This window comes from Megalobrama amblycephala, linkage group LG9, assembly GCF_018812025.1.
Source record: "Megalobrama amblycephala isolate DHTTF-2021 linkage group LG9, ASM1881202v1, whole genome shotgun sequence".
NCBI lineage: Eukaryota > Metazoa > Chordata > Actinopteri > Cypriniformes > Xenocyprididae > Megalobrama > Megalobrama amblycephala.
In genome coordinates, this window is record NC_063052.1 from 26,765,590 (window position 1) to 26,785,878 (window position 20,289).

Sequence of the window (20,289 nt, forward strand, 5' to 3'; positions counted from 1 at the left end):
ATCGTGAAAAAGTTCATTTTTTTATTGTAAATTATTTTAAAAAACTAAACTTTCATTTATACTAGATTCCCTACATGTAAAGTAAAACAGTTTTTTTTTTTTAATTTGTTGATTAGAGCGTACAGCTAATGAAAGTCCAAAATCCAGTATCTCAAAATATTAGAATATTTACATTTGAGTTTCATTAAATGACCATCCCTACAGTATAAATTCCAGGTATCTGTTGTTCTTTGAAACCACACTAATGGGGAAGACTGCTGACTTGGCAATGGTCCAGGAGACAATCATTGACACCCTCCACAAAGAGAGTAAGTCACAGATGGTCATTACTGAATGTGGTGGCTGTTTACAGAGTGATGCATCAAAGCATATTAAATGCAAAGTTGACTAGAAGGAAGAAATTGGGTAGGCAAAGGTGCACAAGCAACAGGGATGACCACAAGCTTGAGAATACTGTCAAGTAAAGCTGATTCAAACACTTGGGAGAGCTTCACAATGAGTCAAATGAAGCCGGAGTCAGCGCATCAAGAGTCACCACACTCAGACATCTTCAGGAAAAGGACTACCAAGCCACTTCTGAAACAGAAACAACATCAGAAGCATCTTACCTGGGCTAAGGAGAAAAAGAACTGGACAGTGAACAGTGGTCGAAAGTCCTCTTTTCAGATAAAAGTAAATTTTGCATTTCATGTTGAAATCATGGTCCCAGAGTCTGAAGGAAGACTGGAGAGGCACAGAATCTAAGCTGCTTGAAGTCTAGTGGGAAGTTTCTGTAGTTAGTAATGATTTGGGGGGCCATAACATCTGCTGGTGTTGGTCCATTGTGTTTTATCAAGTGCAAAGTCAATGCAGCCATCTTCCAGGAGATTTTGGAGCACTTTATGCTTCCATCTGCTGACAAGCTTTATGGAGATGCTGATTTCCTTTTCCAGCAGGACTTTAGCACCTGCCCACAGTGCAAAAACCACTTCCAAGTGGTTTGCTGACCATGATATTACTGTGTTTTATTGGCCAGCCAACATGCCTGACCCCTGAATCTATTGGATATTTTCAAGAAAAAGATGAGAAACAGTCGATCCAACAATATACAGATGATCTGAAGGCTCAATAATGCCTCAGCAGTGCCACAGGCTGATCACTTCCATGCCACACTTCACTGATGCTATAATTTGTGCTAGGAGCAAGTCATATGCTGTAATATGTGCTGCCGAGTATTGAGTATTGAGTATTGAGTGTACAAATGAACATACTTTAAAGAACTTGAACTTTTCTGTTTTGAAAATCCATTTTTTGATTGATCTTAGGAAATATTCTAATATTTTGAGATACTGGATTTTGGACTTTCATGAGCTGTACGCTCTAATCATCAAAATAAAAAATAAAAAATAAAAAAACTTTTGAAATGTTTTACTTTACATGTAGGGAATCTAGAATATATGAAAGTTTCATTTTTAAAAATAATTTACAATAAAAAAATGAACTTTTTCACGATATTCTAATTATATGACCAGCACCTGTACACTACTATTCAAATGTTTGGAGTTGGTAAGAATTTTAATGTTTTTGAAAGAAGTCTCTTATCCTCACCAAGGCTGCATTTATTTGATCAAAAATACAGTAAAACAGTAAGAATTTATTTATTTCTTACAAAAAAAAAACAAAAAACTTACTGACCCCAAACTTTTGAACAGTAATAGAAACAATAGAAACAAAAAAGAATTCATAATTTCATTTAAATGAGTTTGTATGAATGGAAAATCCCAAACACACTTAACTGACCATGGCAGTAGGAGCGTGGACGAGGGGCGGAGCTCTTAGGCATCTGTTGCATCATACACAGGCTGGGGGCGGAGACACTGCAGCCATGCATCTGATTTGACTGCTCCTGAGACAAAGTTTTAGAAAGAATGAAAAAACAAACAAACAAACAAACAAACAAACAAACAAACAAACAAACAAAAACATACTAGTTAACAGACTTGCCTAAATAAAAAATAAAAATATTTCATATGCACTACTGATCAAAAGACTGGGGTCGGTAAGTTTTTTTAATGTTTTTAAAAAGAAGTCTCTGATGCTGCATTTATTTGATCAAAATACAGCAAAAACATAATATTGCACTGTCAGAAAAAAAGGTACAGTGCTGTCACTGGGGCGGTACCCTAAGGTACAAAGGTAAAAAGGTACTAATATGTACCTTTAAGGTACTAATATGCACTTTAAAAGTACTAATATGTACCTTTAAGGTACGAATATGCACCATTTAGGGGTAAGTAAGGTACAAAGATGTACCTTTTTACCTTTGTACCTTAGGGTACTGCCCCAGTGAGAGCACTGTACCTTTTTTTCTGACAGTGAAATATTATTAAAAGTTAAAATAACTTTGCTATCACAAAAATGTATTAAAAGAAAAAAAGTTGAATTTTCAGCAGTCATTCAGGACTACACGTTTTTTCATTTAAAAATTCCATACTTTTCTAGACTAAAATTTCCAAACATAGATTTTTCAGACCATATTTAACATAAATGGTTCATACAGCATTATATTAGTACAGTCATCTATAAATATTTTTCATTTTCTCTTTTTGTCATTGGTTTTCTCGAAGTGATAACAAGCACTTACATGATGAGAAGAACCTAAAACGCTTTCTAACCTGCATACAATAACCTCTGACATATTGGTTTGATAATGTAAATAAATATGGTTCGAATTTATTGCCATCTACTGCAAATGCAAATGCGTCAGCAGCGTTATTTTATTTTGCTGAAGAAATTTTACATTTTCCTTAAATATACAAAAAATACGGTCTGAAACTCTTTAAATTTGTTAGGTTTTTCTCCCTTTTTCAAAATATGATCAGTGAAATTAGGTGCTGAACCTTGATCTCAGGAAGTCAAAAGAAAAAATGTACACAAGTTATTTTATTTATATTTATATTGTATATGGGGTTTGCAGTTTCAGCAAGGATGCTGCCTTAGAAGTTGCATGTACACACAGCAATACAGCTCATCAGTTGTGTGCGCGTGTTCTAACCTCCAGCACTGATCGATGATGTTCCTGATACTCCGCACCAACTTCCTCCTCTGTAAGTGACGTCAGGGAAGCTTGAGTGATAGACCTGCGATGGGCTTCACGGGCTCTCTTTGACCTCAGTGCACCGTTCAGCACTAAAGACATCTCATCTGGGTCCAGATCTTCTAAACTCACACTGAAAAAGAGACAGAATCAACACTAAATTCACATACATTGTTATTGCATGACATGATACAATAACTCTTGGCAAGTAATTGTAGGTCAGATTTGTTTTTGTCCTGTCGTCTGATAAGTATCTTTACAGAGCAACCACAAATGATAACTTCCACAGTACATCTGCAATAACATAAACAAACATACACATACTTATGTTAACGCACACACATATATACAAACTCATTACATTAAAGTTTTAAAAGCTTCAATCTCACTTGTTTCTCTTCCTTGGGTTGATTTTAAGTCAGTTACACTAACCAGAAAACGACCCAAACTGCAGTGTAATGTTAGCTCCCTACCGGAGAGACCCATGTATGTCTGTGTGTGTGTGAGTCTCTGTCTCCTCACTGAATACATTGGCACTGGCTGGTAGTGATCTCACAATAATAGTCCACAGAGTGACACAGTAGAGGCCCTATATCAGCACAGTTGTGGACGAATGCGTGTGTGTGTCTCTGTGTTTGTGTGTGTGTTCTTGTATATATGGTTTATGAGGACACAAATGTATATAATAGCATGGGTATTACAACGTAAACATGGTTTATGAGGACACTTCCTGATGGCTAGGTTTATGGATGGGTTAGTCTAAGGGAATAGAAAACACAGTTTGTGCAGTATTATCCAGTACAGTACCTTATGCCTATGCACAGTAATTATGCCTATGGAGAGTTCCCGTAAACCACATATACAAGTGTGTGCGCGTGTGTGTGTGCGAGAGAGAGCGAGTAATACAACAACAGCGTTGAATAAGAATAAGAAAAAGAAAATACCTGGAAGCCTATAAAAGTAGAAGACAGAATATGTTTATACAATTTGGATTATATTTAAATTGTCCACTAAGTTAGTCCGTTAACTTAAATTTCATTTATAAAGCACATTTCTGATAGAGCTAGTGCACCCCAAAGTGCTGTACATGGACTATTGCAACAACAAATACATTACTAAAGATAAAAACTATAATAGAACCATAGTTCTCAAAAAAAAAGAAAGAAAAAGACCACAACTATCATGGTAATGACCTTAGTAAATATTTTGGTTTAAAGAACTGTTTTTTTGTTTGTTTTTTTCAATTCAGGTAGAGTTCACTTGGAGCATTCTGAAGTACTGAAGTGCCACAGAGGTAAATGTGTTTTCACCTGCGCGTGTCATTAGGTGGATATCCCTGTGCCACGGCTCCAGGTTCCCAGCTGTGTCTCCTCCAGGGGTCAATCTGAGTCAGGTGACGAGTAGCAGGAGAGCGTAAGGTCACGGCCGGAGGACAGGGAGATATTGGTGGAGAGCAGTGAGGAGGTGAGAATGAAGAACATGAAGGACGAGGAGAGGGAGGAGGAGTGCTCGACATCTGAGTTTAATAAGTAAGAAAAGGAACAAATGAGTTTGTGTTGTAAAGTGTTCATTTGAACAATTCATGTTAACATACACAGTTCTTTCCTCACACAGAAACACATATGCACAATTTCCTACCGTGTCCATAAGGTCAGGCAGCTCCTCAGGGCCCATACTCAGATTATAGCTTCACTGCTCCCCCTACAGTTTAAAATATGACATTACTATTCCTTAAAGTATTAGTTCACTTCAGAATTAAAATTTCCTGATCATTTATTCACCCCCATGTCATCCAAGAAGTTTATGTCTTTCTTTCTTCAGTCGAAAAGAAATTAAGGTTTTTGAGGAAAACATTCCAGGATTTTTCGCCATATAGTGGACTTCAACGGCTACTAACTTCAAAGGGCTCTACATGATCCCAGACGAGGGATAAGGATCTTATCTAGCAAAACGATCAGTCATTTTCTAAAAAAAAAAAAAAAAAGTATATGCTTTTTAACCACAAATGCTCATCTTGCACTGCTCTGGCATGCACCATGCACTACGTAATTATGCTGGAAAAGTCACGCGTGACGTAGGGGAAGTACCGAGCAAGTGTTTACAAAGCGAACCAAGACAAGTCAAACCAGACTCCAAAAAAAACCCCCTATAGATCGTTTTTTCAAGCACCTTATTATGACCTATATTTACGTTTTAGTCATGCGCCCTCTAGCTGGCGTAAAAATAGTGTCGTGTTAAGTCTGTCGCTGTGAAATGATGTATGACTGTCATTACCAATCAATATGTGTGTTCATTTAAATGCAATGTGTGGACTTTTTACACCATTTGTCCTATTTCCATTTAGCAAAACTCATTTTTTTTATTAACGACTACACCTACCCCATCCCTAAACCTACCCTTAGTGATTTATAGTGCATATACACTCTATGAGCTTGTGCATTCCCTGGAATCGAACCCACGATCACATGATTGAATATTGTTGCATATTGCAATGCTCTATAATTTGAGCTACGCGAAACCCGAAATATGACGTAGATAAAATGGTACAATGCATTAAAATGAAAGTGTCCTGTTGTCGATAGGGGCGCAACTTTAGTAAACGCTCCTATGGGTCGTATTTCAGGGAAGTGACAAACGACCTATATGGGTGTATTGGTTGGAGGATATGTTGGTCAAACGGCCTTTACAAAAAAAAAAAAAAAAATGCTAAAACAATGATGTCGGACAACGGTAAAACAATGATGTCGGACGATTTTGAAGTTGGAGGAGAACATGAGATTTTTTCGTCCATACCGCGGTACTTCTGCCTACCTTTCCAAAGTGATTGTATAATGCGGGGCACATCGCAGAGATAGTGCAAGATGAGCATTTGTGTTTAAAAAGTATATAATTTTTTTTTTTTGGGGGGGGGGGGGGGGGGGGGGTTAGAAAATGACCAATCATTTAGCTAGATAAGACCCTTATTCCTCATCTGGGATCGTGTAGAGCCCTTTGAAGCTGCACTGAAACAACAATTTGGACCTTCAACCCATTGGTAACTGTTGAAGTCCACTATATGGAAAAAAATCCTGGAATGTTTCCTCAAAAAGCATTATTTCTTTTTGACTGATGAAAGATATAAACATCTTGGATGACATGGGGCTGAAATTTTAATTCTTAAGTGAAGTAATTCTTTAAAAATGTGCTTGGGTATAATAGTTGAAACAACAAATAAACATAACAAAAAAAAGTCATATCCAATACATCTGCTACAGATCCGAACCATTTTTTTTAATGCCATGTCAGCAGCAAGGCTATCTTCATGGCGAGAATAAAGTGAATATCAAAAGTAATACAATTAAAGAAACCATTAGGCATTTAATTTAAAATAATACCAATTTTACAATGCATTCAGGTGATACTTTAAAAAAAAAAAAAATCATATCCTTGAATAAAGCCATCTATTTACATTAAAAACTAGACTAGAAGTTTAACAGTCTTTGGAGTTTAACACACTATAATTTCAAAGTAGCTTCCCCAACACTGATATACCTGTGATGTACATGTACAGCAAATTATAGAAATAATTAATAACAACATTATTACATTGAAGAAAATGTGAGTGGTGCAAAAGTTAATAGCACAATGCTATGAATGGTTGCCAGGAAATTATATGGTTACAAAAGTGTGCACACAAAAGTGTGTGAACATTGTTTGTTTTTTTAAACACACTGTTATCTGGTTGCCAAGGTGTGCTGAATGGTTGCTAGGTAGCTCTTTTCAGGCCAAGTCAAAAATCTCTAGATATGCCTCAGTTCTCTCCTGTATGGAAGCTTGTTTCCAACACTAAATAAAAGAGTCAGAATTGCAATTCAGACAAAAAAAACGTCAGTCTTTTTTCCCCCTCACAATTGGACATTATAACAAGGAATTGTGAGATTATATCTCACAATTCTGAGAAAAAAAGTCAGAATTGTGAGATTTAAACCAACTTTATAAAATCTGACTATATATATATATATACTATATCTGCAAATCTGACTTTATAACTCGTAATTGTGAGTTCTGAGAAAATTCTGAGAAAAAAAGTCAGAATTGTGAGATAAAAAGTTGCAATTATGTTTCTTTTATTTTTATTTCATGGCAGAAACAAGCTTCCATACTCCTTCAATACAAGTCTATGGGATTTTATCTGATGTGCTTGTTTTGTTAAATGTAGTCAGGTTCAGGGCCATCCCAAGCATAGGGCAGGGCCCAATGCGAGTTAGAGGAAGCGCCCCCAATCCCAGGGAGTTTATGGAAAGTAAGTAATGAGGTGGAAACAGCTTTCGTTCATGTTTTCACTCCAAGAGTCTGTTTATCTCTTATTTTACCTCCCCCTTCCCCTCGGTCTCTATGGTTATCTCATATTATATAACACTGTTTTGAAACAGTCTGAAGTGGTTCTTCCATCCTTTTCTTTATTTCCATTCTATTAGGAATGCATTGTGAAGCACACATAGGCCTATATAAAACCATTTCCTCTTATGAATAATGGTTTCCGTCTCTCTACTATTCCAGTTTGCAACACACATTAAAAGTTAGTAATGTTCTGCACATAATTAGTCTATGAATGTACACGCCATAAAGACACGGTCTGCCAACAGGTCAAGATAAGGTTGTCATTACTTCTGTTCCACACCTTTGTGTATGCAAGCACGTTCAATGAGAGAAATTAAGCTGACTGTAAGAGAACGTAGAGGTTGAGATTGTTGCGATCGAAGTTCATGATTTTGTTTCCTAGCAACAAAACTGTTGTGGCGCTGTGTGTAATGCTTATCAATCATGCATCTTTGTTCTTAAACAGTACATTTCTATCATCACAATTTAAAAGGCATAGCTCACCCAATATTAAAATCATGTCATTTACTCACAGCGTTTTTTTTTAAACAGTGGAAAACAAAGTAGGCAGTTACAATGAATGGGGACACAAGTGGTCAAACTTCAAAAAGGAAACAAAAGCACCATAAAAGCATCTTAAAAGTGCTCCATATGACAAATGGGCTTTATAACCTTCTGAAGTCTATGTGATGAAATAGACTGATTTTAAGGCATAATTCACTGACAATCTTTTCGTTACACTTTATTTTAAGTTGTCCTTGTTAGTTACAGTGCAATTATGCATATTGAGTAATATTCATTTACTAAATGTAGGGTTAGGAACATCCTTATGTAGGGTTAGGGCTCATCCCTATGCCCTAATCCCTTCAAAGGGTTTACCCTCCAGAGTGAGAGCTTCAAAGGGATGAAGGGTGCATGGGTAAAAAAAAACTCGCTCTGAACGATGAGTAGATTGTGTAAGCTGTGCCTTTTGTTTAACGTTTATTTATCATTTATTAGTTTATTTATTTATTTTTGGTTTATTGCACCACGGCCAATGGATATTACTTTATAAGCAATTGGTTTTAAATGGATACATTTTGCCTATGCATAATTCATGTCATGTAGTTCTAAATTATTTGTTCTCATGCACATTTTGTCATGCATATTTAATAAACTTATTTGTTCGTTTTATTGGCCTAATGTATTCATTTCATTTGCCAAGAGTCCACCACATTTTTACCTTACTGTATGTTCATTAGCGGTTACCAATTCCCTTTCTGAACAAGTCAGGGTTTCCAATACAAATACCAGTAAAATGATAACAAAATTCATGTATAGTAGCGTGTTTTGGCTCTCTTGTACCCAGTTATATGTCCGTCAGTTATACCCTTCGTAATCCTTCATTCCGAAGGGCCCTTTGAAGTGGCCAGTTTTGAGCACTTCGGTTTGGTGGCCATGATTGTTTTCACTCCAAAGTTCCCTTTCGGAGGGTGATGTATCCCATTTGGAACGCACCGTGAGTCAAGGAGTTCAACTAAAGAACCAAATCAATTTGATTCTTAAATGAATCATTCATTTTTGAATCAACTGATTCAATGAATAGGCTAGATCTGAAAATATTAGTGAAAAATCGAAAGTTTACATAGGATGCCTAAAGGTTTTTTTTTCCCATTCGGAGTCACAATGCAAGGGCGAAATCACTAATTACATTGGTTATAGGAACTAATAGATATATTAATAATAAAATAATGCAAAAAATATAGTTCTATAGCTGATATTTTGGCTGCTAAATTTTCACCTTTGGGTGTGGCAAAAAGTACTTTTTGGTCTCTGTGGAATCTGCTTGACTCAGTTGTCATAACATTTAAAATTCCACAAGATCATCACAAGATTACTGATGATAACATAATCACGTTTTGTCACTGTGAAGGCAGCCAGTACATTTTTTTTCCTCCAGACACACGAGAACAGCAACTGTCTTTTATACACCCTCTTACCCCTCCTTTTCAGTCTTTCACTCCTCCACCGCTCTTGGGCCTCTTTTCCACTCCTCTCACTGATATATTTATTCGTTATTGCATACTTTTGACCTTCTTTCTCTTCCTCTGTCTATATCCACCCTAACTTAAGAGTCTAACCCCAAACAATGGATAGATCAAATTAAAGCCAGTTTCATTGCTCAACAGAGGCGTGGAAATGGATGGAGGTGTTTTATTGAACATATCTGATGTCTTTAAAGGTGAGGTGATTTCTGCAGCTCTAACACTGCAATGGAATGGAAAAAATAATGACTGAATCAATCTGCTCATCTGCCATTGGACAAATAAACAAATCTGCCTCAGGTACACCACTGGTTAAGCCAACATTGCTGTGTTAGCTGGGATGCTTAAAAAAAAAAAACGACAACAAAAAACATGTTTGGGATGGAATATTAACTTATGACTTTTAGAAAAAAAAACATTAAAATAGATTCATATGATTTAGATTGTGGGGGGTTGCTGACAAAAAACATTTGGTTATATTATACAATAAAAAAAATGGTAACACTTTACTTGAAGGGGTGTGCATAAGACTGACATGACACCTTCATAATCATGACATGACACATGTCATGAATATGAAGAAGGTTTTATGAATGTTTATGACAACTGTCATTAAGTGTCATTCGCTCAATTATGTCATTTTTAATGCAAAGATGACATTGTTTGAGATGTCCGAGTTATGACAACTTGACATAAACCAATACATCATAACCTGTCAGTGTCTTTGTCATGACAACTTGACATCATTTAGCTTTATGGGTTAACATTACATTAAACTGTCATGTCGTTGGTTTTGACATTGGCTGTCATGAGGCCATTATAATAGTGTCATAAATACAAACTGAACTTGTCATTAAAATGTCATTAAGTGACAATACTCTGACAAATAATTTTATAACAGCGTCATGACTATTTTTCATTTCATGGTTTTTTTTTTGTTTTTTTGTTTTTTTTTAAGTTTCCTCCAACATAAGGTCAGATAATAGACAATTTCAAATTTCGTAAAGAAGATGACACTGTTATAAAATAATGGTAACACTTTATTTTAGGGTCTTTTAACTAGTTGCTTATTACTATTAGCATTCATATGGCTAAAATATTGGCTATTTATTAGTACTTATAAAGCACATATTAATGCCTTATTCTGCATGATCTTATTCTACATTCTTAATCCTACCCAATACCTAAACCTAACAATTAACTATAATAAGCAGTAAATTAAGAGTTTATTGAGGGAAAAGTCATAGTTAATCGTTTATATATGTGTTCCCTATACTGAAGTGTTGCCAAAATAATGTAATGTAATGTTAACCCATAAAGCTAAGTAGTTTTTTTAAGTTTGATAATCAATCTGCTATGTCATGTTTATGACAGGTTAAGATGTTTTGCTAATGTCAAGTTGTCATGACAAAGACACTGACAGGTTATGATGTGTTGGTTTATGTCAAGTTGTCGTAACAAAGACATCTCAAACAATGTCATCTTTGCATTAAAAATGACATAATTGAGCGAATGACACTTAATGACAGTTGTCATAAACATGCATAAAACCTCCTTCATATTCATGACACGTGTCATGTCAAGATTATGAAGGTGTCATGTCAGTCTTATGCACACCCCTTCAAGTAAAGTGTTACCAAAAAAAATAAAGCTTTTATTCAGCGGTGGGAATCCCTCTGTCACACACACAAACGATCTGCTGAGAGGAGACACGCATCTGATGCCTGTGATGGACAAACTTGCGATGAGTAAAAAAACGATATGCGGACCGAGACCCATCTTTTCAGCGGCATCGGTCTGCTTGTTTGGTGCGCACCAGGGTTCAGACGGCAGCGTTCACATGTTCAAATGAACCGCACTAACAGAGCAATCGCACCAGCAAATATGACAAGTGTGAATGCACCCTTAAAGGGGTGGTTGATTATGATTTCACTTTTTCACTAACTTTAGTTAGTGTGTAATGTTGCATAAACAATGTCTGCAAATGTAGCACGCTAAAAGTTTAATGCAAAGGGAGATATTTTTCTTTTAAAGAATTCTCTGTTTAAGGACTACAACGAGCATCTTCCCGGGTTGGTGACATCACTAACCCTAAAATTCACATAAACCCTGCCCCCGAGAACACGCAACAAAGGGGCGAGGCCATGTTGGGATGCTTTAGAGAAGAGGAAGAGTTGTTGTAGTAGAGTGTTGTTGCCATGCCGTCATTTTACACCAGACTGCTTCACAAACGAGGGTCAATTCAACACTGGATTTGCACAAAAGATTAACATGATGGCAAATGCTAGTTGATGAGTTGAAACTACATAAATGTATCCACTAACCATTCAGAAATGTCCTGATGCATTCAATAAGTTGTAACTTCTTCCTGAGTCTCTCCATCAGTGTCCGACTCAATGTAAGGCAATGATTGTCCGTTTTGAACAATGTAAGGCTGAACACTGTTACGGACAATCATCATTTTGGCTGCATGAGATTCTTCAGCTTTGTTGTTTTTGAGCAACTGAAGTGCAAGCTGTTAAAGCTCCGCCCTCTTTTGGAAAGCAGCAATGAGCAGCAGCTCATTTGCATTTAAAGGGACACAGACTAAAATTGTTGTGTTTTTGCTCACACCCAAATAGGGGCAAATTTGACATGCTATAATAAATGCTCTGTGGGGTATTTTGAGCTGAAACTTCACAGCAAATACGTGATGCTATCATGTCAATATGGACCAAATTCTCTGAGTAATGTTTCCAGCACCTTGTTGAATCTATGCCACGTAGAATTAAGACAAGTCAAAAGGGGGTCCAACTCGGTACTAGCAAGGTGTACCTAATAAAGTGGCCGGTGAGCGTAAAACATTAAATGTTTTCAACCGTAGTATTGTTGCCAAATTACCCTAAGGTCAAAAGTATAAAAAAACCTACATGCAAGGTAAAACCTGCTTCTAGTACAACCGCTTCACAAAGCTTGCATTGTTCATTACTTTCTATGAATCACACGACATTTTGTTTTGATGGCTCAAAGGCAGCAACTTTCTGTCCAAGCTTTCTTTTAAATGTCCTGCGATTTTCTTACAGCCTATGTTTTTATATTCCCCTCCCTTCTTTCAGAATCCACTGATGTCATGTTCACACTAGGTCCCTCTCCCAAAGAGCAAACATGCTGGACAATGGGAGAGAGGATGTGTGCAGTGAGTCAGGGTGAACTACAGGTCGTGCAGCTGCGTGCGAGTGTGTATACATACGCATGTGTGTGTGAGTCGAATCAGTGGTGATTGAAGGTGCATCACTGGCACACTGCGCTCAGTTCATGACTCACCTGAAAGTTGTCACCAGAATTAGCATCCAAAACCAAGGCAACTGCACTTTTGACATTTCAACAGAGCCTTTGAATTATACTGCAGAGAAATATAATCTGATGACTTCATTTTACAACCGAATCAAAGTGAGGGAAATCGTGAAACTGGTTGTGGTTGCCTGGTAAATAGAAAATTATAGACAGTCTGCAGCACCATCAAAGAAGCCAATGCACCAACACATCATATTTTAAAATGACAGTTCACTTAAATTACAATTGTAATGTTTTACTCATTCATATTGTTCCAAACCTGTATGACTTTCTTCTGTGGAACACAATAGGAGATGTTTTTAAAAATGTTCAATCTAAAATAAAAACTAAGTAATTATTTACTCACTCTGGTGTTGTTGTATGCTGGATGCCCTTCTCTCTTTTTCGGAACACAAAAAGGATAATTTAAAAAAAAAAAAAAAAACACTTACGCACGTCCATTAGGGCTGTGAAAATTATCGCAATTCGTAGATCGATATTCCGATATTTTCCGAATACATCGCGATTCTCTCTTGAATCGATTCTGAGCTCAGTTTTTAACAGCAGATGGCGCTCTAGACAAGTTTTTTAACCGCATGCTCAAAAGCTCACAAAGAAGAGTGCTGAAGAGCGTTCGGCTGAGTGTGAGAATGTACTTGCACCTCAGAATGCTTTTAGGACGTGAGGTTAATGTAAACAGCCCACTGAAAACACCCTTGTAATTCGCATCAACCTTTTTGAACTTTATGAATGATTATTTTATAGAAGGTTCAAGTGGTGTGTGTATGGAGTATGGCTGTTTCTAAAGTACGCAGTGCCATCTGCTGTTAAAAACTAAGCTCAGAATCAATTCGAGAGAGAATCACGATATATTCGGAAAAATCAGCATTGATACAGAATCATTTCTTGATTTGCGATGCATAGTAATATTGTCCCAGCTAGACATTCGGTAATACGATATATCACGATATACTATGACACTTTTTTTTTGCAACTTATTTTAATATCGTGATAATACCGTATACTGTGATAAAAGCTTCAGCAATTAATCGCAACATGAAAATTTGATACCGTCACATGCCTAGTCCCAGCCCTATTGTCCATATCATGACAGTGAATAGTGACCTGCATCAAACAGAAAATGCTTTTTTAATGCTCTATAATGTGGCGTGACAGATCTCAGTATAGGCGCCTCAGTTCAAGCGACGGCACAGAGCTCAAGTGAAAGCAATCATCCCTTCCTCTTCAGTACTAGTTACAGAATAAACATGAATGATCATCTGATCATATCTCACGTAATCGCTTAATCAGTGTTTCAACAGCAGAAAGACATCAATAAAACAGCTTGTAAATAATGTCATGTAGCATTTACCTTCAGAAAAGCCATTCAGTGTCCAAAGATTCTTAGTTCGCCAGAGAAATTAACTCTTTCGCTTAATATATGCACTATATATTAATTATATTTTACTTAACCTGTTAGTGATGTCTTGATTATTTGATGTATGTTTAAATAAATCTGTCATGAAAATGACAGCCACTGTGTATAAATGATTATATTTCAACAACGAATAGGAGTAAAAACGTAATTTTATAATTATATTTAGAAGTTAATGCAAAAACTGCCTTATGTGCATACAATTTGTCATTCAAATGTTGATTATTAGGCTATATCTAAAAACAAATAGCAGTTGAATTTAGGCTAATAGTTTGGGCTCTGATGTTAACTTTTAATATTGTTGTAATGATCAAGTAATGGCTCCCTACATAGTTTATAGCATTAGCATACATAACTGTTTTTATCCTAAAGAAACTTTTAGTTACAATTTAATTTATTTAGAAAGACAGACACAATTTGTTCAGTATTTAATAAAACTATGTAATAAAAAAAAGAAGCAATTTTATGTTTAGTTTTCTTCCGTACCGAACAGGGACTTCAAAACTAAGGTATTTACCGAACCCTGAGTTTTGTGTACTGTTACACCCCTACCCCTTTATACAATATTTTGCTTTAAAGGAAGCAGCGATACACAGTATTAAACATAAAAAACAATGTCAGTGTCACTTTCATTAAGAAATAAAATACAACTTCAATTTCTACTAAAGCAGCTATGTTTTTACTCGCATCTGACCTTAATGGACTGAACAGAAGAAATGAAACAGAGAAGATGCCCACATCAAAGAAGGTGGAGACTCATAGCTCATCACCTACCTGTTACGTACCTGTGTACACCACGGACTAGTAGTTTGGAAGGTGTTTACCAGCCAAAACTAACTTTTTCGGAACTTTTTCTAACTCCCGAAATGAACTTCATTTTGACCTGTTTTTGTTCTAAATGGCATCAAATCAGTTCATTCTTTTATTTCGCTTAAAGTATATCGAGGCCTTTACTTCCATTTCTCTGAAGATGTCTACCCCCCTCGCCAGCTTGTGTGCTGTCAGTCACCAAGTGACTATAAACATGCCCTCCACCCCCTTCCCTTTGTCACCCTTAACTCTATTTATCTCCTCTTCCTTTTCTTATTCGCTGAGAAGAAGTCCACATGTAGTCTCAGAGGGGGTTCTAAGTAATACAGAGCTCTGAATAGCACTTACTAATGACTAGATTTCTGTTTGCCAAGGTTAAGGGGTTTCCTGTTACGGCAGACTTTGAACAATTCAAGATCAATCGATGAAAAGTACTTCAAGTTCTCAAATATATAAAGTGTCGTATTCAAATAATCTTAAGAATCATTGTAAAGGCATTAGTTCAAGAAACTTTAAAAGGTCAAAAGATCAAAAGCACTGATATTTATCAAAGGAAATGACCTCATCTCAAAAGATCAGAAATCAATGTATTCACAACCAGATCAACTGTTCCTGAGAATCTGTTTAAACATAGCCATTTTGTTAAGATCTAGTATGACACACTAGCAGTTAGTCAAGATGCAGTCAGTCTTACTTTTCAGTATCAAATTAGGCCAATCTACATTTTTATCTAACTGACTTAAAGTTATTAATAGTCTTAAAGAAAAAAAATTGATGACTAACTTGTAAGACTAGTCTTAGCAGTTTATGCATCTGGCCCCAGATCTTTAACTTAGCAAAATGAAGTGGAACTGTGTGACTTCCAAGCAAGCATTCTGATCATATTTGCAGCATGAAAGACTGAGCGATTCCGTGTTTATGATACGCTGACTTCTACGGTACTCCCCCACATAATGACACCATTAACAACAACTGCACCAATAACACACTTGAGACTCAGTCAGGCCACACACATTCATTGGGTTCACTGACCTCTGCTCATCTTTTCCCATTTTCTTATTGCCTTAAATGTCATTTCATTGCCATTTACTGCTCTGTCTCCTTTTAAGTTACTTTACTTTACTTAAAAAAAAAAAAAAAAAAAAATTAAAGATAACAAACAAAAGATAAATACTAATAATAAAAAAATGAATAAATATGACTTATAACCTCAAATGACATTCAAATAAATATTTTGTATGTTTATATGCTATATATGAGCGTTAATTTAAGAGTTTGCCTGTGCATTCTTTTAGAAAGTGATGTTTGTCTTTTTAATATATGTTACACTTTCATCTGTCACCATCTCCAAAGCAAAAAGATCCTGATCCTGCTTAGTTCATGATGTTTTCTGTGTCAATTTCACCCCTAACCTCTGCTTTCCCTTGTTCAATCCTCTTTTCTCATTCCCTCTCCATGAAGTCATGTTTTTAAACAGGACTCCATAGGCAAGAAAACCAGCAGGCCCTCACAAAGGTCTCAGGTAGCACAGGGGCCCCTGGAGATTACAGATATAGGGCCAGACACAAAAAGCTTTCTTTCGCACACTCAATTACACATTCTCAACATCCAAATAGAATTTCATTCTCCTAATCCTTTTCTTCACTCTGTACTGCCGTCATTGTTTACAGAAAGAATACAGAACTGGTTATGCGCACACATGCACACGCACAATTAACTATTCAACAAACGTAAGGGATTATTAAACATTTTTGTTCTCCGAACTGATAAAAAACAAAACTGTAGGCTATACTGCAGGAAATGTACATTTTCGTGTCTATTTATTGATTTTGGGAAAGTAGAAGAAGTAATTGCACTTAAAAGAGTTAGCCTGTGTTCTGCTGTTACTTTCTTTTTGCTCTTTACAATGTGATTGTTTAGCTGTACCAGACAGTCAGTGAGTAGTCCCACTTAATAAACTTTAATAACTTACCTGTCTGCTGTGATGTTCCGTTTATATTATATCCTAACGTCTTTCAATTTCACCCAGACGCTCCTCGACGTTTACTTCCTCTTCAAAAACCTTTAAAATCCTCTTTGTGTGCTCATTTCATCTAAGCGGCGTTGACCAGATGGTTTCCGAGACGTTTTTAATCATGAAATTCCCGGACAAACTCCGGTAAAGCACATCATCATATCCTCGTTCGCCGGGAGTAACTGTGCTCGCTCTCGCGGCCTCTGACCGTGGCGCCGTCGCCGCGCCCACATCCGTGACGAGGTCACAGGTCCAGGTGTGCTGTAGCAAGACTGTATTTATGGCCATATAATTTAGAAAACACACTCCACGCGCGCGTGTGTGTGGGTGTGTGTACCCTATTTGTAGTCTACAACTCTGTAAGGACCGGTTTGAGAGGACAAATAAGATAGTAAAGTGAGGACATTTTGACCGGTCCTCACTTTCTGAGACACCTTTAAAAGCCTGTTTGAGGGTCAAAACTTGATTTTAGGGATACGGTTACATATAAAGAGGTTAAGAGTATGTTTAAGGTAAGATTTCGGGTTAGGCACAGTGATGGAATACCATCATTAGTAGTAGTAGTAGCATTAGTATTTTATGTTATGTTTTGTCAATTTATTAATAGATTTTCCAGCCCTGGAAATCACACTTTTGAAATTCCCCAATATTTATGTGCTGAAACAAAATTGATCAGACATTAAATTAAAGGACAAACTGCTTTTAATTTACACAAAGCAGTATCAAAACAAACCAGGACATACATTAAAATTGTATAGGAAAAAATGCATGCACCAAATTACTCAATGACATTTTTTATAGCTAAGACAATAGTATCAAATCATATAAAAAAACTAAACACACACCGAATCATTATACATTTGCAAATACACAAGCAAACGAAACACACAAATACTGCATAAGAAAATTTGATACATAGAGAAAACAAAAATCACACTCGCTAATCTGACATGCTCCATTTAAAAACATAAATAAAACATAACAAAAACAGACTAAATGTTACTGATACAAACAGTGGTCTGTTGACATATTTGATACATTAAACTGTGATGTTACATAATATTACAGGAATTACAACACCCAGGCAAATGTTAGATAACAGAAAACACGGTAACATTCTTGCAAGTCAGGTATAGTTTACAAAATAAATCATGACAGCAATATATAATATTCATTTGTGCGATATTCACATGACAAGTTCTATAGGCAAGAGTGTAAGAGGGTTAAGTGTTGTAGCTAATGTCTGGATAATGGAAGACTTCTCAAACTGAACCGTGATTTTATCTACAAGGAAGACCTTTGAAAAAGACTAATGTATGCATATATATATATATATATATATATATATATATATATATATATATATATGTGTGTGTGTGTGTGTATATATATGTATATATACACACACACATACATAATAAAATATTAGTTAAGCACTATCAACAATTAACTTATATATATATATAGTTCATAGTTAGTTATATCTATATAAATATAGTTTCTTGAGAATGACAGTAAAGGCAACAATTAGTGTCTAGAATAATTCAAGCTGCGTTTCATAAAGCTCAACACCGCATGACGCAATTCAAGTACATTTAAAGTGGCTCTTCACATGAAATCTCTGTTGATCACACTCAGTGAGTAAAGTCAATAAGTTGTAAAGTTGTTAACTGCTTTACATGTCAAACACATTTTATAACAGCTGTATATATCTGTTCATGTCATAAATTAATACCATCATTGCTCAGAGATGACCGTACCGAAGATGCCTACTAGGTATTAAACTCGTCAGCCAGCACTCATGCAATATTTCAGCCATGTGGAGAAAAAAGGCAGCTGGTTGAATCTCAACAATATGGTATCAATATAGGGAATACGGTTTGGTCTCTGGTAGTCTAATTCAGGACAGGAGAACATGTATTAGTTTAGAATAGTTTTTCAGAAGATATGCAGGTTAAGGCACTCAGCCCAAAAGTCCTCTCTTAAAATTTGGTTTGTTTGTTTTTCTTTAAGTACAGTGAACTATGATCTCGTTTACACCTGGTTTTAAGATCCATCTTGGTTGGTTCAATCACATGTGGTCTGTACTAAATGATGTGCAAAGGTTTCATGATCGGTTCACTCACTCAAGCCATATTCAGAGGTAGTCAGAAACACACGTGACCATGTTGCATTTGTAGTGTAAACGTTAAAAGGATCGTCTACTCGCATGTCTACCATTATTGTGCTTAAACAAGGGTTTAAAATTCAAAATTAATTTAGCCTCACTAAAATAAGTAATAATTGTTATAAAAATAAATCTGGTTAGCTTAAAGTCCTTGTAATCGGCATCATTTTTTGTGCTTTTTTCTTTTTTTTTTTTTTAACATGCTGTGCTTTATTAACATGCAGTAACACAATGACATAGTAAGTGATGTACATGAAATCATAAACCTTCCTTTTGAACTGCAAGTTGCTGAATGAATGTTAATACCAGGTATAAACGGGACTGTGACTTTATTGTGTGTATATATATATATATATATATATATATATATATATATATATATATATATATATATATATATATATATATAAACACACACACACACACACTACCGTTCAAAAGTTCGGGATCGGCAAGATTTTTTTTTTTGAAGACTGTAAAAACACAAAATACAATTATTAAATATTATTACAATTTAAAATAATACTTTTCCATTTTAATGTTTTGTATAATAAATATAATTTATTCCTGTGATGGCAAAGCTGAATATTCAGCATCATTATTCCAGTCTTCAGTGTCACATGATCCTTTAGAAATGATTCTAAAATGCTGATTTGCTGCTCAAGAAACATTTCTTATTATTATCAATGTTGAAAACAGTTGAGCTTCTTAAAGGGATAGTTCACTCAAAAATGAAAATTCTGTCATCATTTACTCACCCTCAAGTTGTTTCAAACTGGTATAAATTTCTTTGTTCTGTTGAAAACAAAGGAAGATATTTTGAAGAAAGTTTGTAACCAGGCTGATTTGGGCCACCATTGACTTTCTATAGTTTTTTTTTTTTTCCTTCTATGGAAGTCAATGGTGGCCCAAATCAGCCTGGTTACAAACTTTCTTCAAAATATCTTCCTTTGTTTTCAACAGAACAAAGAAATTTATACCGGTTTGGAACAACTTGAGGGTGAGTAAATGATGACAGAATTTTAATTTTTGGATGAACTATCCCTTTAAAATTTTTGTGGAAACTGTGAGACATTTTTACAGGATTATTTG

At 35.7% G+C, this 20,289-nt stretch overlaps 1 protein-coding gene across 6 annotated transcripts in view; it reads right to left on the reverse strand.

Annotated features, from left to right (window-relative positions):
* Positions 1–17,237, reverse strand: part of arhgef1a (Rho guanine nucleotide exchange factor (GEF) 1a) — a 63,871-nt gene extending 46,634 nt beyond the window's left edge. For 3 of the 6 annotated variants that reach the window (XM_048202451.1, XM_048202450.1, XM_048202448.1), the window contains exons 1-5: positions 16,989–17,236; positions 4,715–4,777; positions 4,387–4,592; positions 3,035–3,209; positions 1,780–1,885 (exon numbers count right to left, since the gene is read on the reverse strand). In XM_048202451.1, coding sequence (XP_048058408.1) covers positions 1,780–1,885; positions 3,035–3,209; positions 4,387–4,592; positions 4,715–4,750 — 523 coding nt within the window. In that variant the 5' untranslated portion in view covers positions 4,751–4,777; positions 16,989–17,236. Of the gene's footprint in view, positions 1–1,779; positions 1,886–3,034; positions 3,210–4,386; positions 4,593–4,714; positions 4,778–16,988 lie in introns of all 6 variants that reach the window. The other 3 variants (XM_048202452.1, XM_048202449.1, XM_048202453.1) reach the window with 3 other exon arrangements.
* Between the last annotated feature and the right edge of the window lie 3,052 nt (positions 17,238–20,289).